The 25326-nt window shown below is 37.0% G+C and overlaps 1 protein-coding gene across 3 annotated transcripts in view; it reads right to left on the minus strand.

The window, feature by feature from the left end:
- The window catches only part of FBXL4 (F-box and leucine rich repeat protein 4), a 62506-nt gene that overhangs the window by 13113 nt on the left and 24067 nt on the right, over positions 1-25326 (minus strand). For all 3 annotated transcript variants that reach the window (XM_051778196.1, XM_051778197.1, XM_051778194.1), the window contains exons 5-8: positions 24061-24305; positions 15543-15756; positions 5639-5710; positions 3970-4282 (exon numbers count right to left, since the gene is read on the minus strand). In XM_051778196.1, the coding sequence (XP_051634156.1) occupies positions 3970-4282; positions 5639-5710; positions 15543-15756; positions 24061-24305 (844 nt within the window). The remainder of the gene's footprint in view (positions 1-3969; positions 4283-5638; positions 5711-15542; positions 15757-24060; positions 24306-25326) is intronic.

The raw sequence follows: 25326 nt of genomic DNA on the forward strand, positions 1-25326 counted from the left end.
CGAGTCTTCAAATTCTAGAGCTGTTCAGGAGAGCTGTGCACAAAAAAAACTGCCAGAGCCCCAGTTTCTAGGGCAAGGGATACTACTACACACCACATAATATTTAAGAGTAGAGACCTTGAAAATAACTAGCACTCTTCCCTCAAACGTTCTTACTTTTCTTCCTTCCTCCCCCAGACCAACCAGACTAGCGTTTTAGTCTTTACATTTTTTCCAATCTATTCCACACAACTCAAATTCAAAATTTTAACATGCTACACATTTTCATGTTTGAATTGACTAACTACGTGTTGATGTTCTCAAGATAAAGCTGAAAACTTTGACAGCTGGCAAGGGGGCAGTTGGGTTTTCTGTTGCTCAGGAAGGTGTGGGAGGTGTCGGCATGTAGATAGGAATACATGAATTTTTGCGGTAACAAGGGTGTCTATTTTTCATTACCTTTTTGGTGCAGGACAGAAGCAGTTGGAACTTTTGGGGAGCAAGATTAATATGACTTACTCTTCACCCTTGACAGCAGCTGGGAACTCCACAGAAACAGAAATAAGCAGCTGATACTATGCGCAAGAAAAGCTTTCACCACTGTCAGTTCAGGTTGATTCGTCACATTCTCAACACTATATCACAGTTTGAAGACTAGTTTTTAACTACAGGTCTGGATGTGTCCACTTAACTTTTGACAGCACCAGCTGATGTACTGCATCACTACAAGACTGCCAGATGATCACAGCTGGATCATCCTACCACAAGGTGGAAATATGCCATGTCAGTCAGTGGAAAAGATGTGGGCCAACAGGGAAATGATACTCGTAAGCAGGTAGCTCAGTATGTAACAGGTGAAAGAAAGCTCAGAACTAAAACTTCAAGAGAAGCACATCCTCATGTACTCAGTGACACACATCACACTTCCTCTTTCAAACTTGTAATACAGCAGATACAGACCCAATCCATGACATGTTTTTTTAAACAGTTTACTTTATGAAGTATGTTTTACACAGCACAAACACAGTCAGACATCCATGTTGTGAAATGAGTGTTTTAAGGTGTCTCAAATCATAATGCAGCCTTGGGGGAGGGCAGGGGATGCACCACCACAATCCAACAATGCTTTACAAGAGCCATAAGTTTATGGAGCTCTTGAAAAACAGCAGTTTTCACCTTCTACAGAGTCCTCTGACTCTGTAACAAGGAAACTGCCAAACAATTATGGTAAAGGACAGATGGGTAGCAAGCTGCAGGACCTATCACCTTAAAACAGCATCCAAGCTATAATAACATGCTTTTTGCATCACTTACAGCTCAACAAGATTTCTTTCAGAGGCTTAGACTCCTCCAGCTCTTAAGCTATTGTGATGATAAATAATCTATAACTGAAACAAGAAGTTTTCCCTAGCCAGTTTATAAGTTCTAGCAACTGCAGAGAGACACTAGTATAGTATATTCAATGCTGGTGACTACAGTGCAGAGTAAGACATTCTGACCTCTACTTAGGTAAGTGCCTATATACAGCAAAAAAAATCTTGCTTTTATTCAGCTTTGTTGAAGCAAAAGAAGTTGCCTTACAGCACACAGTGCTAACCTAGACACAATACTTCTACACCCTCCACAATGCATGTACAAGCCAGACATTTCTGTACTTGGAAGATGACAAAGGATATAATGAGAACATCTTTCATTCGTTCACATCACAGGGAAGACCCACTGTTCAAGGTTACTCTTGCAAAGCTGAGTGTTGACCTCCAGCCTCTAACAGCTTCAGACCTGTTGTCACACTTCTTCTAAAGGACAAAAACATATTACACATTTATGCAGCTTAAAGTAACAGGATGGCCCTACATCAGATGCCAAAAGTTAGAGCACATACAGAGATTTATGACTTTCTTAGTACTCCTGCACAGTAAGAGACTAGCTCTTTAGTTCAGACAACAGAGACTTCTGCACTTACATGAGTTACCTGGCAACTCTACCTCCAGATGACCCAACATTGTTCCACTTGACAGCTCTTTCTTTTAACCATAGATTGTAGTGCTTACTATATTCAGACAAAGAAATTAACACAGTTTTCTTGCTGTTGTCAAAAAAGCGGGGTAAGTCCTTCACATATATCGTATCACCTTGTACTGACCTGTTTACAGCAGAAGACAACCTTCTTTTCACTCTACTAAGTATTTCTCTGTAGGAAGAAAGTGAGGTCTGGTAGGTGAATACTACAGTTTTTGGTAACATCTTGCAGATAATTCAACTGCATATCCCCTACAGAGCATTTATCTGAACCCAACATGCAACCTCACTGAGAAAGTTTGATTACAAATCCACTTGACTCAGGAACATTGGTAAGCACCTGGGGAACAGAACAAGCTCCTTTTCCCCAATCACATATTATTTTTCAACACCCCCCCCAAACATCAATAAGATGTTAAACAATTAAAACGTGAATTCAAATGCTAAAGAAGTGTGGCAACAAGCCTTCACCGCTGGCAGAGAGACAACAGAACTGGCAGACTATCCACAGGCTTAACACAGCCAAACTCTTCATTGGGGAGTCCCAGATGCAGTGAAGAGGTCTGACCACTTCATGGGCAGACACAATGCCATTGCAACAAAAATACATGGAAGTTGGTGGTCAGGAGCACATACATGTTTATGAAAGACTTAATTCACTATGCCATTTGGAAATTTTGCATGTCTGAATAGGGAAATGTGCCCTTGATAATCTAGCTACAAACCAGATTCTCTTAAAGATACACAAAACACAGCACCTCCTGTGGACATATACATCAAGTCTCCACAATTTGTACTATGTGAAGTTAAGTTTTTAATCAGTTCATCCTCCTTTCCCATACTCGTCAGAAGACCATTTTGTCAGTCAAAGATGAATAACCTCTATTTCATAATAGAAGAGTGTACTACCTGTACTGGAGTGACAATCTGAAGCCATATGTTAAATATTTTGTAATGATAAATGCTGATAGCCTTCAACTTGCTTGGAACATTATTTGAGTTGAGGGCTCTCAGCTTTTTGCAGTGTCTCTCTCAACCTAAATGTAATATTTTCATTAAAATTATTAAATATTAAAAATATACAGTGTAGCTAGGTTTTTTTCCCTTTCATTTAAGTCTTCTTTTTACAACTAACCCAGTGAAAATAGGCTGTCAAAGCATAAAGAAATTACTCTCACATTGATGCCACAAACTACCCTGCTGTCCTACATTATTACAAAGACAAAATCTTATATTCCACCATATAAAGAATAAATTCAGTACCCCGCAAAACTACACTTCTCAAAGTCCTTACTCAAGAATCCAACGTATATTTACTTGAGATTTCTAAAAATATTTTTAACTATGGAAGCTGCAGAGAATTAAAAATTTCAGATTTGCTATGCTTTTTGCCCCTCACCACTTCCTTCCCACCTTTCTAAAGAGTCCATGTAAAGTTTTGCTGGTAAGTACCTTTTCATCTTTAATAACTCAAATTCCCTTCCTGATAAAAGCAACAAAGAAAGTCAGTATTGCATAGTGTATCTGTACTGCACAAAAGCAAAATCTGTTTATTGATCACAGACTCATACTATAAATATACTTTGTCACAGAAAGAAAATTATAAATAAAAGCAGAAAAAGGATAAGAAATTGGTTCTTCTTACAGTCAAAGAGAACGATTTCAGTTAAACAAAGCTATGGTCATCAAACTAAAAGTTATTGGAAAAAATCTTGTACTTAAATCTCAGTTTAAGCAATTCATACTAAGCAGTCAAAGCACATAGTTGGTATAAACCCACTGGATTCTGAGTCAGAAACCTACTGCAGTGAGGAAAACTTCCTCTTTTTTTTCATATGCCAAACCATAATTTTAAGAAACAATTATTTTAAAAATATGTCTAGAAGACAGTTTTGTCTTAAGGTCTCCTTTTTAACCACAAGGTTTTTGAGACACGGTCAAATAAATACCAATATTCCCGTATTTTCTTACCCAATATATCCAGCTGCCGTAAATGTGTACAGTTAGCAGCAAGCTCCTCGATGTCTGTGTCACACACAGACCTGTTGGCCGTAAGGAAGAGCTTTTGCAAGTTTGGGAGTTTACGTGCAAGGTTCGTGAAGCAGCCTGTGCTGCTCTGTAACGTAGGGCACCAACCAAGATCAAGTTCTTCCAAAAGCTGGCAGCCTGAAGCCAATTCTGCGATTCCACTTTCAGTTATGTTTTTACATCTCCACAAATCCAGACTGCGAAGCTTTTTGCATTTTGCTCCCATCATGCTTGCTATAAGGTCATAATCTTCAATCTGCAAGGAAAGCAAACACTTTGTCATGTGTACCATCTTTCCAGACATATATGCATGTTTCAAGATTTGCTTCCTAACACCTACAGATTTGTCTTAAGCATGTAATTTCTAAAGAGCTCTGAAAATTGTTCATTGTAGAGTACAATGAGGTCTACTTTTAAAAAAGACAAAAATAAAATTAATTTCCTATAAATTCCAGACATAAGTGTTTTTAAGTTCACTTAGTTTCAGACATAAGTGTTTTTAAATTCACTTAAAACTAAGGATCAAAATGCACCAAAAAGTTTATTTTCTTTGAAAAGCACTTTTTTTCACAGTTGTTTTTCCTGTAAAAGATTATTACAGCTACTTTTATGACCGTGGGTACTGCAACCATAAGCACTTGCAGACTGAAGAACACACTTATTTTCCAATTTAGGTTGATCAGTTGCTGCATCTCTTATTAATTACTTTGGGCAAGCCAAAGGGATTTTTACAAGGGCATGCACTCAGGACAAGGGGTAATGGTTTTAAACTGAAAGAGGGTAGATTCAGGCAACAAAGAAATCCTTTACTGTGAGAGTGGTGAGGCACTGGAACAGGTTGCCCAGAGAAGTGGTGGATACTCCATCCTTGGAAGTGTCCAAGGCCAGGCTGGATGGGACTTTGAGCAACCAAGTCTAGAGGAAGGTGTCCCTGCCCACGGCAGGGGGGTTGGAAACAGTTGAACTTTAAGATCCCTTCCAACCCAAACTATTCTGTGATTCTTGAACTATGAGGAAGCTCGACTAAGTTGCCCCGATCAGCAATTTGCTACCACCAGGGATAGCAGCAAGCCAGAATCCCTCTACACACAGCTCAGGTGTGCACATGCAATACAGCTCAAATGAGTGCCCTGCAGGAATTGCTGCTGTCCCTATATTCACTTTCTTCAAACCAATGAATGTGCCCAGCAAGTCTACAGCTCAAATGGCTTTTGCCAAAAGATATTGCTCTTGTGGTTGTTACTGCAGGGTCAGACACAAGAATTAAGCTGCTAGGAATGATGATCTGAGCTGAATAAAAGTAAGTAATTATTATTAACTTTGGATTATTAGCCTTGGAAAGAAAAAGCAATTATGCATATAAAGAATGTCCAAAAACTGTCAAAAAACACCTGAAGAACTATGAAAAAGCCTAGAAGCTATGCTTTAGGCCCACTAAACTGGTATGTAACCCCTATGTATATGACCAAGCTGCATTTATGTTGGACTTTCCAAGCGAGTAGAGTCTAATATCAGCCTAGCATTTAACACACTGTTGTGAAACAATCCCAGACTGAGTTCCAAAGTGAGTGAGTGCATGCACACATACACCCCAAGCGGCTCCAGTACTCACCATGACACAGCTGCCCAGGCTGAGGTGTTGCAGCTCCGAGCAGAAGTTCAAAATACTGAGCAGGGCTGTTTGCTGCCAGGGGGAACACATCCAAAGGAAATATGGAAAGTGAAACAAAGAGGTCAATTAGACATTAAAGGCTGCCACTGCGTTTCCTGAAATACAGCTCAAAATTCTGTTATGGAGGGAACAAATGCCACTTAATGAGTCCCTGGGTACTTTACCCATTGGTTGGCTTAAAGCAAAGGTAATCATTACAAACCTTTATGCAAATCACTTTGGATGGGGGTTTGCATTGCCCTGAAGATACCCACGTACCACTGACCTATCCGCTCATTTCCCATAGGAAAGCTGCAGAAGAAGTGTGGCAAGATCAAATAAGAGGCAAGGCCAGCCTGAAAACACAAGAGAGCTGGTGACACACCAGAAGAAGAGCGGAGGCTCTGACATTCGCTGATCAGCTGCAGCCTGATGGAACTGCCAATAGAGCTGCACAGCATCAGTTGGTGACTTTAATGTCAAAGAGTCTCCATGCTGACAAGCATGCTGACAACCACGGAGCACCTGTCACTATTAGCATGGAGATTGAAACATGTAACATGTATTTTACAGCCCTGTTCCTGCCATTTAATGTGGTCATTCTTTTCAGAAAGCACTGCATGCTGCTCAGCCTGAAACTGGACTGAAACATCAGAGTTATCTTATAAAATGTACAGTACGTGGCCTGTCTCCTCCACAGCAAGTGAAACTTCGTGGATTTTTACTTCTGTTTCTAAGATACAGAAAAGACCCTCCTGCATTGTCTGTAGTCATATTTTGTTTTCTTGTTAGAAACATGCACAGTGCAAAAAAAGAACAGTCTGGGATTCGCATCACAAATAGTTGTGCATCATACTTAAAACATCACTTTGTTAGGACTTTGTAATCTATATGAGCTGAAAACAGGGTTAAGCTTCACAACACAGTAACAATAAAAGTATGTGGATTTCTACAGGATATTCAACAGTTTCTAGCAGATAAAAAGCCCAAGTAATACACAAGTGACAAATAATCTACTGCTATTACGTGTAATTCCAAAAAGAACACTTGTCAACAATATTTGTACACATTGATAGTATAATTTATAGGTTTTTAAAATATAAATTTACTTATTTGCAGAAAGTTTACAGTTAAATGCTTTATGTAGTTTCCTCAGTTTGTTGCTTTCTAATGAAACTTGGCACAAACTCATCCTTTGTCCTATCACTGAGAAGTAACATGTGATTCCTTGCACAAAAAGACTGGCAGACGCAGAACAGGGACACAGGGTATTCACAGATACCATTTCAGACATCTAATTTAGGTGTCTCCAGGGAGCAATTATAAACACTCAACACTTGACAGGTATGGAATCTCGATTCCAACTTGGCCTTCCAAGATTTGATTTCCCAAAGGCAGCCTAAAAGTAGATGCTAAGAGTAAGCCTTCCTCACATATATCTTGGTAGAAGTCTTACAAAGTCACTATTCACTTGCTTGCTTGCTTAACTTTCATTCATTCATGTTTTTAAAGGAAAAGGTAGCTAGGGAATGGAACACAAGAGCATTGAAAAGTCACTATTAAAGACATTATTAAGAACATCTTAAAGCTCGTAAATGTGTAAATATCCAATTCATTTTAAATTACACACTAACTAAGCAAATGTTTCATTTGGATCACTAAACATGAATAAACGACTAAAAGAGAATGAGACACAGTCTTTACTATTTAACTCAGTGAAAGCTATGAGCTTTAGAACCTACTCAGGTGCACAAATTAAAAGCAAAATCCCCAAATCCCTCTCTCCAAACCCTAAATACTGGAGAAAAAGCAGTCTCTGACTGCACACACAGTTCTAAACAGGGTTCCTGCAGGTATTCAGATGACTCCACAGGAAAGCTGAGTACCTTGCTGCATTCCACCAAGTTTTTTAGTAATGGTTTTCTGACTGGAATTTACACACTGGCCTGAAAGGACAGGAACCAGCGATCTCTTTCTTTAATTGACACAAACAGTACAAAAGTGAACAGTTACTCTGAACAGCTTGTAGGGTGTGAGATCAATTCCATACTTCTTCAGAAAGGGGTAAAATAGATAGGAAGACTAGTATTCATAGTTATCTTGATAGATAACTGAGCTCCTTATGTTAACTTCAACAGGAATGTGATGCATCTCTCAGAGTACCGTTTTCGTCCCTCTCTATTTAAGACAGTCCTTCCTGTACTGACACGCACTGAGTCCACATTTTCAAAGGTCTTTTCACAACCTGTAACACCTAAAGTATTATTTTAAACCATTATTTAAAAAACCCAAAAAACTTTAAAAAACGCACTAGAAATCTGGGTAATAGAAAGGAGTTTAGTAGAATATCATGTCATACCATCACAAATCATGCCAAGTCAAGCCCAAGAGTAAACAACTACATACCCAACATTAATTATACTGGCTATATTAATTCCTCTTCTGGGGTGCATACATGCCCACACACAGCAAACCAGATTTCTTTCAGATGCAGTGTCTGTTCTCCTGTAACTGAGGTGGGCTTTGCATATGTCATGTAAGAAGAAAAAAACCTTTGTGCATGCCTAGTTGTGCCTCAGTCAACTGAGAATCCAGGTGGCAAAAGACAAGAAAATAGCAGGAGAGAATGGCAGCTCACAGAATCCATATGCACTACATATAGAAGGACTATCATTGTAATAACCTGTCTGTTTCAAGCCATCTGTCTGTACAATTCATCTCTCTGACTTGCAGTACAACATGAGCCATAACACTCCTATTCAAGCAAAGGAAAAGAGCAAGGCAATCATCCCATCCTGAAGCTGTAGCACAGGCCAAACTTCAAATGTTAGAGTGCTTCACAAGAGGAGCTGAGGCCACCTAAATTCTGTATCAGCAAGCTTTAACCTGGAGTCTAATTTCTCAGCCAAGCAGAGACAGTCAAATCAAAGACTATCCATCTAACAACATTCTTGAGCCTATCAGCCAAGACATGTATAGTTTGGAGATTTTTTGAGTTTTCTCTGAACCAAAAGTAAAGTTTAGCTTCGTACCTGCTCCCTTTTACAGAGATTGAGAAAAGAGCAGACGATTAACAATACACCAAAACAAAACAAAAACCCACTCCGTAAACAAACTTAAGATTTACTTTTTCTTTGTGGAGTCATGGCTTCAGTGGTCCACATTTCTTTTGCCATCCAAGCCAAAACAAAACCTACTAAAATACTTAATTTTTGTAAGATGGCACAGACAACAGGAAGAGTTCAAAGGGGGCAAATAAAATTGTCTGTCCTATCCTCCATTCCCAGAAAGATGTTTTTAGATGAGGAAAACATACAGTGCAGAAGTTGCTTTCAGAGAGAAGACTGATGTTGAATTGATCAGAAGGATATGAATAGTGTTGCTAAACCCAACATTACAGAGCAGATTTCAGAAATATTTTAGGGCATCGTAGTTAGTCCTAAACCTCAGAAAAAGGGAAGACTGACTGCAGGTTCTCTGCAATCTTTATGAACAGGTCAGAAAAACGTGTGTCACAAAGGACAGAGTTGATCATGTCTTGGACAAAAGATGAGATTACTGTTTGAAATCCTAATTTACTCCACACAAGACAGGTGACAGGACTGCTCAAACATCAAAGCCCTCTACTCTGTAACACATGCCAGCCTGGAAGACAGTTACGTGTTGTGTATAGTTCAACTAAATAGCTGATACTGGACTAAACTGTATCTTACCTGTCTTTGTAAAGGTCTTGGCCATCACATGTATGTTTTGAATTAGATGATGCAAAAGCATTGTTGGTTTGAACAGACAACCCATCAGCAGAGAAACCAAATACCGGTGCCAGAGAAATACATTTGGCGAGACGGAAGCTTACTTGGCTTTTTTCAGGATTTTTTACATTCATGATACAGCAAGAAGTGTAAATCATTTCTAATGTTAGTATGAAAGGAAAGTATCCAACAGATAGCCTGAGCTCAGTATCTGTTCAAACAGAAAACCCTTCTGTCTGGCAGATGTGACTCACCTGTGAAAGATGCACTTTGAATATTTGACTATTTACTCATTGCAGTTTCATTGTCGAGTACTCAGAGATTAAAAAAAAATAAAAAGGGTTTGAAAAATACAAATGATGTACTATAATATAGCTGTCACATAATGGCTGCACTATCATACAAGGCATGAAAACAAGTGTACCACAGTGTGACTCTGAAAGATTAAAGGAAAAGCTTAAGAAAAACAACAAAGTTTTACTTTGGGGTTGGGTTAGGGAAGAAATAGGCTGTACCTTTTAATAAACTTTCTTTCTATAGACAAATCTGAAAAGCTACTTTTAAATTTCTTACTTTTTTTCTGGAGACAAACAACAGGCTGTTTTTCCCCTTTCTCAGAAGAACTGTGTATGACATAAGTTGGGAATTCTTCCAGCCCTTCAGTGAAACAAGAGCCTAAATCTTTTACAAGACTCTTATTCTTCTGTAATTTTTTCTTCAAATTTTTCATTGAAGTGAAAGCTTAGATAAAAGAATCTTAGGGTCTCATTAAAGACTGCTTCCTCCCTTCTTTAAGTCCGGTTTCCTTACACACACCCCAATGTACAGTATCCTATATAGTACCATACATGTCAGAGAATCTCAGCCTTCTGTGTATCTATCCTCATACCACAGCTACAAAATCACCAGTTTACTACACAAATTCTATTGATGGAAAAAGTGTGGCAGTTGTCCTGGTCCCACATTAGGAAAACAAAGCTCATGGGTTAAGTCCACAATTAGTGCCATCAGCACAAAGTCACAGAATCACAGAAGAGTCGAGTGTGGAAAGGAACTTCTGGAGACTGTTTATCCCAGATCACCTGGCTCCAGGTGAGCTGGTGTCTCCAACCTGACTGAAGAAAGCTGTCGACAAATGTAGGAGCCAATCCCTTTCATGACTTCTCAGCTGATGTCTGCAGAAGGGGATAACCCTCTAGCCTGCCCTTTATTACCACAATCAAAGCATATTTGAGTGATGCCTTCTGACACTAACACAGACCATTTTCATTTATAGATTCAAAATAAATATGGCAGCAAAATCATTTTCCTATACAGTAAAAGCTGGCATTAGAATAGGAAGTCTATTCTCCCTCAAGCATCCATCAGTTATCACCCCAGAAGATATAATAACAAAAGGGAGAGATTTGGAATGTATTTGCTAAAAATCAGCTCCCCATCTCCCCCTAATGCACTTGGATTATTGAACTATTTTTGAGATGAAGAACTGGACAGTGATAAAACTTTTGCCTCCAAAACTTCATGACACAGGTTTAAAAACAGATGCAATATGAACACTACATGAGCATCAGGTAAGAGAAGAATGAGAGTATATGGAAATGAAGGTCAAATGAACTTTATTACTGATTGCAGGTGTAGCCTTTCAAAAGTCAGAACACTTGCTTCCTCACAAACAGGTGTAGTGTAATTTGCAAGCTGGGATTCAGGATGTACAGGGGCACCTTTTTGTTCTCTACAGCTACTTGGCAGCGCCAGGGATACAGCAGGGACTGAGACACAGCAACATGACAATTACTGAATTAATTAAATGAAAGTAATAGTCTCTGTAGTTAATTCAATTACTGTATTTTGGTTTTGCTTCATTTGGTCAAATTATGTCCTCCCTTATGTCTGTAAATTTGTTTTACACCTTCATTCTTTCCCCTCACTCTTCACATTACAAGCTCAAATGACAGAATTCCATCCTATGAGCCCAACATGAAATCAGAAAGCATCATCGAGGCGCTTTATTGCACAATTATTTGTCACCAGCTCAACCTATGTCCAAAAATCCACATTCCAGCTAGAGGCTTTCACCTTTTTCTCCCACTATTTGCTCACAATTCTTAATCCTAAAGATTTATACCCAAGCCAAAGGAATTTTGTCCAAACTGAAAATCCTCAGACAACAGCTCTCAAAAGTATAACATGACCCATAACAGGTTATTTCTGAAAACTCTGTAGAACAATTTTATGGCAGCATTAACTCTGTTACTGCTCATGGCATAAGAAAATACGAGCTATTACATTTACTGCTAAGATTCTTATGCTTCTTTTTGGTATCCAAGATTTCCAGTGTCTTTTCTCACAGCTGCACAAGTTCCAAATTTGCTTTTGGTCAAAGGTATCAGAGATAAAATTTATAAATACAACATCTGCTTAAAAATATGTGAAAAAAAACTAAGTCCTTTGCCCACTGCAACTAGCTTTAAATTTAGTTTGTTTTGTATTTTAAATATAATTGCAATACAAACTGTAAAAACTTTTTCTTTATATATTTCATGTTGCATGATATTCTGATTCTTTATAATATGTAATCTTATGTTACAATTTACATCCAGCAATAAGGAGACTGACAAGTTCTCCTACTGTAATTGTGGCTTCCATTTCTTTAAAATACAATTTTGGCTGAATTATTTATATGGATTGAATACTTCATGATAAGCATTAAATCATGATAATATTCATGCTTAAAGCAAAAAGATGTGCATTGCCAGTTACTGTATATACAATAATACTTCCATTGTTCATTGTATTCTTCAAATGTATCAATGCCAATAAGCGCTTAAATTATGCTGTGAATACACTCTCAGTGAATAAACACTATGTATCAGTAGATACCAAAACCACCAGCACAAAAACCCCACAAGTATAATAGTGGTCTTGAGTGCACAGAAATTACATTTATAAAATGTTGAGATTAGTTTCTCAGAGCAAGTTACAAATTCTTTCAAACGTACACATTATCAAACAATCTTTAAGAATTAAACCTTTTAAAAATGAACTTATAGTACTGGAAAAGTGAGCTGCATTTTGTGGGGAGGACTATAGCAATGCAGGTCATTTTTTTTTAGTTACTGGAAAGTTACTGAAGGTCACTGGGCCTTCCCTCTTCTAACAGAGAGGTTGGAATAATTCAAAGGCATTAGAATTTTCAACTCAGAGGTTTGAAAACAATTTTACACACACAAACGCGCTCTCAATAAGTCAAGGAAATAACATTATACATGGCCTTAAGAATCAGCAGGGTTAGGACCAAAGAACATAACCTTCTCCAGATCACACAGCCATCTTCCAAAGTGGCAGTGCAATAAGTAGCAGAACACCCATATTGCCCATTACATTAAAAACAGACACTTAAAAATTGAAGCTCTGATTACAGAGACAATGGTAACACTTTTAAAAACAAAACCTATTCAAAGGAAACAGCTAAAATAACAAGAAACTGTAATAACAATTGCTCAGATGACAAACGTTATCAATTTTATTACATTTCCACTGTCCTCAAAATCTATGTACCTAACACAAAAATCATTACAGTAGTCAATTTTCTGAGAGCATTTTCTTAGAATTTATCTGTTAGTGTCATAGTAATCATATAAATGGAAAAAGTACAACAAATACTTTACATTTAGATGTTGAAAGAATTTTTTTTCTCTTCTTTTTTAGCATTGAAAGCCAAGGAAAAAAAAAGGAAAGACTACCACATGACTTAGACTGAGCAAGGAAATCCTGTACCTGGGCAGGTACTTGGGAGTGTATATGGAAGAAATACGATTTCTTTTATTAAAATGTTTATTCTGTACTTTTTATAAAGCATAATGCAAAACCAGGAACAGTTTTATCACATACTGACAAAAAGGATGGAGAATGTTATTTAAACACATGTCCAAATTCACAGCCAAAAGAAGAAGTTGTACTATTTACCCAGATGTGCTCTAACACACGAAAATTTGCTGGTTATTATTTGGTTTAAGAAAAAAAGCAAGCCGCTGAATTATTTAGGAAAACAGGCTAAATTAAATGAACAGATTTTTCTTTTGGTTTCTTCTTCTTGGATTTTGAGATAGAACTTTTACAGAGGACTGTATCAGCTCTGTTCTTCTCACCTTCTAACTTACTTTCTCTCAATAAATATATACTTGTTATCAGTTAAGAGTTTTCCTTTGTGGATTCACAGTTTTAGATTCTTTTCACTGATCAGATCCAAATGATCTGGTTGGCAGATCATTTGTTGGCAAAAATACAATTGAGCCAAGCTCTTGACTAATTGTTAGCATTGTTCCTTTGTTTGCTCTTTAAAAGCTCCAGCAATGAAGATAGTAGTAGAAATTTCACAAAAATCAGGAACACAACTATATTACAGCGCTTTGACAAGTTTTATAGAAGTCTTACTCACTTCACAGCATGCTTGATCAGTCTATCCTGTTTTGTATAGAGCCACCACTTACTACCAAGCATCTCTGTACCAGCTGAAGAGTACAGAAGGAATGGCAGCCTATTTTGTGTAGAAATCCAAAGACTTGCATTAAGAGAAGCTAATGCTGGGAAAGGTGATGTTATTCCTACAAACCTGTGGTTTTTGTAACTCTAATGCTCTAATTCAAATCCTATTCCACATCTTCATTCTCTCCATTTTACTTTTCTATCTGAGATGCACAATGTATATTGTTAAGTGGCTTCACATTAGCAAGTAACACAAAAGCATGCTCTCTAATTTACCTATTTAAATTTCTAGAAATTTCTCTTCCACGGTTTGTTAGGAACAGTGCCTTTTGTTTACACTTATGTATAAAATGGAAGCATAATCTTAAGAAAACTTGATTATGAATGAATGTTCTTGGCAGCTACAAGCAGATGCATGTCCATACACATGAAAGGCAGAAATGAATCTTCACAATTTAAGGGCTTCAAAGTCAGGAAATCTTTACTGTTGCAAAGCAGTTTAAATTTAGTAGTAGAATGGCTAAGGCTTAAGTAAAAGGGGAGGCCTAGAAAGCAACACATTACAGTAGTGAGTTAAGCAGCAGCCTTGTTCGTGGGAATAGAATGTACTGAAGAAGTAGAAACAATAATCAAAAGATGTAGTCAAGCATGTACGTAACGATTTGTACCTTAGATGTGGTAAGGGTCTGTTAAACAGTTCTAGGGGGGTAAGGCAACTTAAGCAGATTTATGATTAGAGTAGATGATTGTTAATTGTTATAAACTACTGCACCTGGGTTGCTATAGAAACTGTAATTGTTTTAGCCGTGAGAATACATGTAAACTTGTTTGTGTATAAAAGTTGAACTGAGAACGAGGGTCGTCGGAATCCTGACTTGGGGCGTTAGCCCGCAGGTTCCCGGGGCCCCGAATAAAGCACCCATAAACCGGCACTCTGTTGGTTTGTGTCTTTGTTTACGGGCAACATTACCACCTACATTCAATCTAATTTCAAGCTCTGTTCAGCAAAGCGATAGAGGAGAAATGAGTTACCAGTCACTTCAGAGTATATCTCAGCTACTGCGCTATTACAAGCATGAAGTCTCAAACTTTAGAAGTTACCTGAGTAGAATCAAGAAGATTCTGATCAATCAACAGTAGAAAATAATAAAATTATACAATCATTACCTTTGATACAATGATCTTCCCTGGATCTGAGAAAGCCTTGTAAATTAGACCCAATGGTCAAAACAAAATAAAGATTTATCCAAGATTTACAGAAAGATTAATGATGTAGAAACAGAACAGATACAACCAAGGCACTAATTCAGCTCTATACAAAATGCACTTAAAAGCATGGCTCACCAATTTGTTTTTAGTTTGAAGAAAATAACAACTGCTTCAGAGCAACTACCACAAAGTAAGAAGTTACTGAGGGGCACTGGCTTCATGGTGACTGTGGCATAGCCACAGCAAATGCCAATCATTCAAGACAGACTATCCTTTAATCTAACTACCTCGTGTTACCAAATCACCATCAGATACCTTGCTAGACCTAATTGAATTCTTCAGTATTGAAAAAAATACACAACTTTATCTTACCGGGACTGAAAATATTTATTGCGAAGGTTAAAAATACTTGTTCCTACCTCCACTTTCGTTCTGTAGAGAATGAGACGCTTTAGGCTGCCCACTTTGGCTATATGGTTGAAAGCCTGAGGTGGTATTTTATCACATGATGAGAGATTTAATTCCTGAAGATTTGGACACATTTCAGTGATGACCTCCAAGCACGCTTCATTGAGGAAATGGCCACAAGACAATTCAAGACGTACTAGTTCAGAGCCACAAACTTTCAAGAACCTGTAAAATAACATATTTTTAGTGAAAAATAAACATACTTTCAGGTGAGAGTCTGAATACTGTCAAAATCTGAAACATGTAAATCAGGAAATAATTCCTTTCAACAAAGAAAAGCCATTAGTCTTAACAATTCTGTTTTGTTTAGAAAGTTGGAACATGCTTTGTTCTTAGCATTTACTCTGAGACAATGGACCAAAGTACAACACTGATAATGTCTGAAATGCTTCTAGACTGTCCAAGGCCAATTTTGACAACGGTCTCCAAGTTTCCCCCAATAATTTCATATTTATCCGAGACAAATCTTCAAGTGTAAAAATGTGGTTAAACCAAGCGGTTTCAAGACTTTCAGGAAAAAAAACCTCATTCCTTTCATTAACGAGTAAGTCAAAATGAATATTTGGTAGCTGTTCTAGAACACAGAAATTCCTGAGGACTATTTCACTTTACTTTCATTGGAATTATAAAAAAATCAGGATATCAGATGACTAAAGATCCAAAATTTAGAAACTTTGATGGTCTCTACATGAATTACACTTCCTGACAGAGATCTTGTGTCAGAAACTCAAGTTCTATTATGTCTAATCCCAGCTTTAACTAAAAATACACAAGCTTATGTCACAAGCTTAAGTCCCTTTTTATTGCAAAGATAACCTTCAAACTGTAAATCAGTCACTGGGCTTGTAAGTTTGATATTTAATAGGATAAAACCCCCTACACATTTGCCATGCCTTTGTTGTATTTTTATGGTTTCTCCAGTAGAAAAAAATCTAACTTCTTAAAATACAGGCTGCAACGAGTTTTGCATGTGACTTAGTAGAATAATGGATCTACTTGTGAAAGAGCATGAATTAGTTTCTCACAGTAAATATTCTGACCTGCTCTATTACCAGTTCTATCCTCCAAAAACCTTCATGCAGACTAAGCAGATTCAGGTCCTGATACTTCCGCCACAAAGTTACTTCTTGGGTTTAACTGATACAGCAGAAACAAGGCTTCTGTTTGGACAAAAACTCCTATTGCTACAACTAAAGAGTTATTAGCCTTCCCAAGCATCTGCTCCTGCTGAAACCGCTGGTCTTAGAAGCAGACACATTCAGGGAGGCATTCCTCAACGACACTAACAGTAGCGTAGGACTTGAAATCCATCTTTCAAGATCCAAGTTTTCAAACCTTCTCCTTGTTTTTTCGTTACTCGCTCAAGTCATACTTCTCATTCATCATCATCCTTCTTTATTCCTTTCATCTTGCATATAACATGGCCTTAGTTTGACTATGCAGATCCTATGCAACACAGAGGGAGAGATTCCGGGGTGGCAACTCCAGCCCTGGATGTTAGTTTCCAAGAGTCACCTGAAACCTTGACCGACCTGATCTAGCACTGGGGACACTGGTACCTCAAGTTGGGGCCTGGACTAGACAACCCTCAGAGGTCCCTAACATCCAACATTTCTATGAGCCTATGTGAAGAGAAACAAGAAGAGGATCTGAGACATGAAAGGGGAGACATAAGCCCCAGAGCCACAGGAGTTCTGCCATGTATCCAAATTTACTCCTCCGCTATTTTTGCCTAACTTTGAAGCCCCTCTGCAGAATCTATTTTAGCCTGTAAAATCAGTTTAATCAAACACCAAGCACTTATTTGCTGTTTCCATACTGGACACAGTGAATTGGCCTAGACTGATAAGCCTTCCTATGGGAATATCAGAGCTGAAGTGACATGACAATTCACAACAATTAACATTGGGTATTTAAACATTAAGCTGTTATTTTCTGACTAGCAATAGAGTTCAACACTGTCATGGAGAAATGCAGGATGGAAATCAGAGTAGAGATATACGGATACATTGCTGATTACCAATTAGCCAATTCCTCTATTTAATGAGTGCTTTAACAATACATTCACACAGCTTCTTTCATCAACAAATTATCACGTTTGTTTGAATGGCAATATTTTCCATAAAACTTTGCCAGTTGCCACTTATTATACATCTAGCTTTTAATCTGGTAATGAATAAATATTTTATGAATTACACCATTACAATAATGGATGTTAGTTTAACTGCCACATAATTTAACAGGGCTTGGCTGCTATTAATATTAGTACAGATCAATGCTTTTCTCTTTCTAGGACTATTAAAAGTTAATATTACCAAGTCAGGGAAATGCTCAGTTAACCTCCTAGACTTGGAGAAGAACTCCAGGCTCACCAGCTTGAGGAGTTATTATCCTCATAATGTTTTATTTAAACTCATTACACTTGAAACACACAGGCAGATAGCAAACACAGCGACAGCAAGAAGCATTGCTCTTCATGGCTTTGCTGCCCTTTTGGGAAGGTTATTTAGGAGACATAAAAGAGAAACACAAAGGGGATAAGGGACATACAGCAGGGCACAAGAATGAGCAGAGAGGTATGTAGAAAAGAGATGAACAGAAACAGAGGAGGAACCTGAGGAAGTCAACAGACAACACAGGACAGAGAACACTAGGTAGAACTGTGGAGTTCTCTAAACAATGGAGACATCCTCATTTTTTGCACTTAACAGAGTGTTCAGAACTGAGGCTTTTGCTTATGTCTTTCTACATGATCTCCATGTAGAGCCATATGGCAAGGTAGAATACAAGTTCTCATGCTTTCAAAACAAATGTGGCATGGTCTTCGTACTTCTTAGACTTAACAGACTCTGGATGACTGGCTCCGACTTAGCTAATTTGAAAGCAAACAACATCCAAAAAAGTACCTTCTACCCAAATCAAAATTTCTTCACATACCTCTCCTTTAATCACTGAAGACTGACCAGTGCCTGATTTCAGTCTCTCCTCTGTTCTGCAGTCGTCCATCCCTTTAAGTTTTGCTTTCATTATCAATACTTTATACACACAATTTCTCAAGTGATTTCTCTTCATGCCTTCGTATTTGTTCTAAAATATAACTAAACAATCTAAAATAATGTGAACATGTACATTTCTTTTACTGGATTAGGTCTTTCCCTCAAAGTTTATCCTCATTCTAGACTGCAGTGGTTCAAGTTTTTTGGTTGTTCAGTTTTGGGGGTTTTGGGGTTTTTTTCCAAGATATTTTTGAGTTTGGGTTTTGGTTTGGTTTTGCAGGTTTTTTGGGGGGGAGGGAGTGGTTCTTTTTGTTCAGAGTTTTTTGTGCTGTTTCTAATAAAAAGAAAAAAAAAAGCAATCTCACTTTCCATCACCTTCTTCCTGGCCTCAACAACTGCTTCTCATTTTCAACTCCTTCAGCTTTTGGGAAGAGAATTAGTCCTAGTGAAGTTCTTCTGAAACATCAAATATACCTATTAGCAGTTAGGACGATATTTGCTCATGGTGATGCTAAACCTATCAGGATCGCTTAGTCAGCTAAAAACTTCTAATCTTGTAATTCATGTCTGTATCATAAACATATCTCATGATCCAAAATTAAAATCTAAGGTATGTTCATGTCAGAACATAAGACTTTTCAAAAAAAATTCTCAAAATACCTTTAGACATATGCTTACAAGGGTACTGAAGACACCATGTTTGCTCCAATGGTTTCTGATGAAACTGCACTGGATCCAAAACCTATAGTTGAGTGTTAGCTTAATGATCCCCACTTACTCTATATCCCCTAGTTCAAAATTACTGAAAACTCTACAGCAAGCAGGGATCACAGTCCAGTTCTCTTTCATCTACTCATCCTTCTTAAACACAATTATCACAACAGTTGTCAATCATGCTGATTTTACCAAATCTATTTTCAATTAAAATTTTCAGTACTAATTTTATACTCACTGACATACATTTGAATCTGTTATCCGAGGGGTAGGGTGGAGAGGGGAAGCAACTTCCATTTGTGAACAACATAGGGTTGGATAGATTGTTTTTTTTTCTTTAGCACTTTCCTTTGTAGTGTTACCTTATACTAGCATCCACATAGGGATGTTACCTCCATTACTTAACAGATATAACATTGCCCCATTTGCCTGGCCTTCCTTGGTATTGGCCTGCTAGAATCAGTATTTCCTGAAAAGATCCATTTTGGTTTGCTTCAAGCCAATTGCATGCTCCCTCCAGCCACTCAGGTCTCCTATTTCCAGAGCCTGCCACCAGACAAGAAAAATGTCAAGAATTCACTTGGATTTTATTCTTTCTCATTTCACTTCTAAGATCCTGAGGTTTTCTCCTTCTTATGGTAGTTCTATCTATATGATTACTTGCACAAACTCAGCAGAGGACTTCCTGTCTTGCAGTTACAGTCTTGCGTTTAATACAATGGTTTGTAGAATTACATTTTAATATGCTTCTTAAAAACATGTTCAGATATTTTTATATTCACAGTGATGCTTTTCCTTTCAAGGTTGCTGTGTTACATGACAGCAGCAGCATTTAGTACAGATAATTGTAACAAAAGTGTTAAGATTGGTATGAGCGGAGAACAGCTGGGTACATAGAGGTGCAGACGCACGAGAAAGAACAAATGGCATTACAAGGGCTGGTGCGGTGGTGTGTGTTGGTGGAAGTCAGATTAGCAGGTCATGAAGATCCTTGAATGTATGTATGAGCAGTTTCTCAGGACACACAAATTAGGAGATGAAGGACAGAAGCAGCATAGGATGGTGAGACCACATGCTACACAAATTGATTTGGACACATGTCTCGGTTGTCTTGGTGCATGCAAGTATGCATGCTTGAGAGTGAGACTTAGTAAGATGATTAAAATTAAGTCACCTTCCCTTTCTCTAAGCTATTCTAATTGTTACAATGATATTTTCCATTCTAGCACATATTACACATTCTTTTTGGTAACCAAATTCTAAAACATTGCATGCAAGTAGGAAGAATATTGAGTACCTGATCTTGTGTTTTTCTCAACACAGATTAAACTATTTCAAGAAAAAAATGCAAAACCAACATTATTACTTAATGTCAGTTACAGTAACCCTAGTTTTACCAAAAACCTGTGGAAACTAAAGCAAGAGATGAGACATGATTTTTAAATTGAGAATCCCTGTAAAGCCACATTACTCCTATTTTCTGTGACTATTTGCTGCATATTTCAGTAATTTCTCTGACCTTCCTGCTTGTCTGATTTGTAGCAAAGTCTCGCCAAGCTAAACATTGTCAAACTACACTTCTACTAAAAGCAACTAAAGCCTTCAAACACGAACAACAAAATTGTTAAAGAAATATTCCTGGATGTGCTTGACATGCAAACACTGCACGACTAACCTGAAAATAAAACACTATTAATTCATTTTCACAGTATAAAATGTCAGATGTAAATAAAAATTTTAATACCTCAGATATTTAAAGCAGAAGAATTTAAACAGGTTAATGGCATTATCAGTGATCCAAAGAAATCTGCATACAGAACTCCTGTTTTTAAACTGTCACTGTCCTTCAGCTATTTAAACCTCAGAGTATTTATTCAACACCTCGATATTTAGTACACCTCCAGTTTGATTTGTCTCACTCTTCTTACATAGGTCTTACCCTCCCACGCTGATATTCCCACCTGGCATGAAGAGATCCACCACACCTTTAAAGCCAAGAGAAGTGCAGAGCTGTTTATGTAATGATTGCTGTGAAATCTTTCCTTAATCCCAGTCATTTTGCATTCCAGACTCCTGAGACTGCTCAGATACTCATTTCATTTGTCTTTCACTTTTTGGTACACTTTCGTTTCAATCTAATATAAAGTTTAGTTAATTTATATTATATGCCAAAGTGAAAAATTTATGATAGTAATTTTTAGCCCTAAGGAGTAGATGTTATCAATAAGTTAAAATACCTTCAGCTTTGCCTCAGGATGTTCATATGCCTGAAGCATTCTGTCTTCTCATGATAATACAGTATTTGCTTCAGTCACATTTTTTAAAATTACTCTTTAAAAAACTTTCCACTTCAATACATTTTATAAGAAAATATATATTTTCAATAATTTCATGCATATATGAACATTTTAAAGCAACACACAAATTTATACAAGCTACTACTTTTAAGACTGTCATAAGAAATTACAGATAAAAAAGTTTTTTAAAGATATTTTCCAAAATAAGATTTGAGCAAGAGTAGCATTTAAACGTGTCCTGACTTGCAGAAATCATAACAAACTGTAAAGTTTTGAATTCCACAGTGCCAACTGTAACACCAAATGCTGACAAAAACACCGAATTATAGATGTCCTGGTTTTGGAAAAAAGGAAAAGTTGTGGGAATTCATGGTTATGTGTCCTGGATGCTGTAATATCCCCAAGGTGGTTGCATCTTAATGACAGCCAGGGCAATAGAACCATCATTTATTGACAAATTTATCTGCCAAGGAAAAGTATCTCTTACCAGGAAGCTACTTTTTTGACAAAAGTTACCTTAACACTTTTGAAAAGCAAGTCTTATTCTAGTAAGACTCCTCTATTACTAGATACTTTCATAGCAAATGAGTAGCAAATTTTCCTCTCCTGAAGGCCAGAAAATTTGACAAATATGCTGATGAAGAATGCCAAAAGAAAAATTGTGTTGGGAAATTTTACTAGAAAAGACACTTTTACAGAACAAAGAGTTGTAAAATTATTTCTGCAATAGAAAAAAGAAAATATATAAAACCAGACCTAGTTAGAGTAGAGAAGTTTTGTTTCAGAAGGGAAAATTATAAGCAGAATTTAGACATGAAAATTATGTAGCTTATAACTTTTCTTCAGAAATTCACGATTGAACTGCATCTCCCATTCCCAGACTGCATGCACCTCTTCCAAGAAATACTTTTTCCTAAAACTGCAGATAACTTCAGAATTGCATCAATGTCCAAAAACATTTCCCCCCTTGTTACAAATAAATATAATCCCTTATAACAAATATAAACTGAACATGTTTATTCACAGATTATTAATAGTCAAATAATGAATATGTATTATTTTAGAAATGCTGAATACACATAAGTGCCACTATTAGTTAAGCATTGAAGCAAAAAAAAAAAAGTAATTAGCAATAAAGCTATTTTCAACTAACTGGAAGTCAGAAATACCAGAACTATATAGTTTATAATTCTCTAAATTTGGCAATAATTATTTTCGAGACTACAAAAATTTTTAGCAGTACTCTGTTAAAAAAACCAAATTCATGAAAATGAAAAAAGGCTGCCACGAAGATGCACGTACGTTTTCAGAAGACAGACTTAATAGCCAAGCATCAGAAAGCAAGCACTTCATGATTTCAGAGTTGAATTCTCAATTAAAGCTTGCATATTTATCCTCTGCATAATGTATCTAATATGAAATCCAAATTCAGAAGAAATGTTTGTACCCCATTCCACAACTAGCTGATGCTTATTTGCGTTTTCTACCAACAAGCACAAAAGAGCATAGGTTTCTTGGATTATACTGGAAGGTCAGGAAAAACAGAAGCAACATTCTCATCTTGACAAAGTATTTCTTAAAAATATTTTACTTCCTCAGGTAAGGCACTCAGACACAAAAGGAAAGAAAATGTCTGCATACTCGATTTAATCTTTTTATTCAGACAAGTTAAGACAACTTTTTCAGATATATTAAACACGTCTGTTTCTTATCAGTCCATTTCTGCTTTCACCTGACATTGCTGATTACCCCTTAGTTGAAGGGGCCATTTTTGCTTAAATGAAATGCATTGATAGAAGCTGTTTAACTAATGCTAATGAGCAAAGAAGCGAGAAATGATATCTTAAAGAAAGCAGAGAACACGGCTGTTATACAGAGAAGAATCCCTGCAAATTTGCTATTTTAATGACCTACAGCAGTCATATTTTCAACTCAATAGAGTATGCACATGCAACCCCCCTGTTTTGCAAGAGGACTAATGTTTTAAATCATTTTTATGAAAATATTTGCATTTACATTGGACTCTAGTGATTACTTGGCTCATACCATGCAAGCACGCAATCAGTTTACTACTACAGCTGTTCTAATACAGTCCTACTGATGACTCATCTGTACAAAGAACAATCACAAACGTTTTCCTCTTGAGATGGATTTTTGACAGCTCAGTTTTAGTAGAGCGTTTTAGAAGCCCAGAAGAAAGCAAAACACTGCGCCCCCTGGAAGAAGCCTTTCAGTCACAACCAGCTTGGAACACGTAGACTCTACAAACTGAAACAGACTTCTGCTGCTGCTTTCAGTATCTATTACTGTTTTAACTGATGTCTTTTTCTACATCATAACAATCCCCCCCTTTATAGTAAATAATCTGTCTTCTAATAAGGTTTCAAATACTCAGTGAAACTACTGTACAGCAGCTCTGCAAACAGAGTTTGTCAAAACACTTCTGTACATTTAACACTGACCTGCTAAATCCAGAAACAGAGATGGCTCCCCTGTTTCCAGTCCAAGATAAATTCAGCCATTGGATGAGAGTGCAGCGAGACTGTAGGTATTCCAGAGATGTGTCATTAATCCTTGCCCAGTAAGGTTGTAAACTGAGATGAATGTACTGTAGAGGATCACAGCAATGTTGATAGAGTAGCTTACAAGTTTGTGCTAGTCTACACAGGTCTGGTACTGTAAGGTGACTCAAAATCAACTGGATGAGCTATATTAAAAACAGAAAAAAAAGTCACAGGTGGTCATATAGCACTTGAGGTGTTAAGGGAAAACTGTAAAGGAATAAGAAAAGACATTCTAACTTCAAAGAAAAGTAAAACCTTTTAGTTAAAAGTAACTTTTCAAAAAAATCATTGATTAACTATTAAATAGGACTGCACTGCCTTTTCAATTTGACAACATACTAAACAAGAAAGGAAAAAGCAAATCAGCATATGAAAGTGACAGGAAGCTTTCAAATTAAAAATTTTTTTACCCATGCTAATTTAAACAGTGATATATATGTAAACACTATGTTTACATATTTCCTTTCACAATATCTGCCCTGCCCTTGATCAGAACACAGAACTGGCATCCTCTTTCTTCTCTGGATTTGGTTTTTCAGATGGGAGCATATTTGCAAAGTACATGGAAAAACCATACCATGTCCCAGTTTCCCCACACCTTGAACTGATTTCAGATTTATTCCTCTTCTCCCTGATTTAAAAAAATCAGTGTTTTGTCTTCTATTTTATATCCTCTCCTCTGAATTACGCAACCAGGTAAAAAATTTAACATATTCATATCTTCTTTTACAACATAATCTCTTCCTTCCTGTAATACTCTGAGAGCATTTTTGGTCTACGCTAGAGTCAAATCTGAAAGGCAAAATCCCCTTTTTATCTGTATCAGTTGAATCATCTGAGTTTCAGAATAATCACCAGCCCTTCTGACTAGCATCACTATAAATGTTTTTGTAATGACTTATCTCACACTCAGAAACTAAGAAATATCCCTCCTCTCTTATCACGCTCTGTTTTCCTTTCTAAAGAAAAATCAACACACACAGAGACATAAATACTCACTTTAGGAAACAACAACACCCCCCCCCAAAAAAAAAAAATCTCCTTTAACTTAGGAACTGAGAGAAAATGGACTTGAAAAATGAAATCTAAAAATTAATGTCTACTTTATCAGGGCTGTCTCTGACAGATATAAGTATGTGCACTCAAGTTATATAAGTAAAATTG

Source organism: Manacus candei, unplaced genomic scaffold, assembly GCF_025592945.1.
Source record: "Manacus candei isolate 608988 ecotype Guabito, Panama unplaced genomic scaffold, ASM2559294v1 h1tg000011l, whole genome shotgun sequence".
Classification (NCBI taxonomy): Eukaryota; Metazoa; Chordata; class Aves; order Passeriformes; family Pipridae; genus Manacus; species Manacus candei.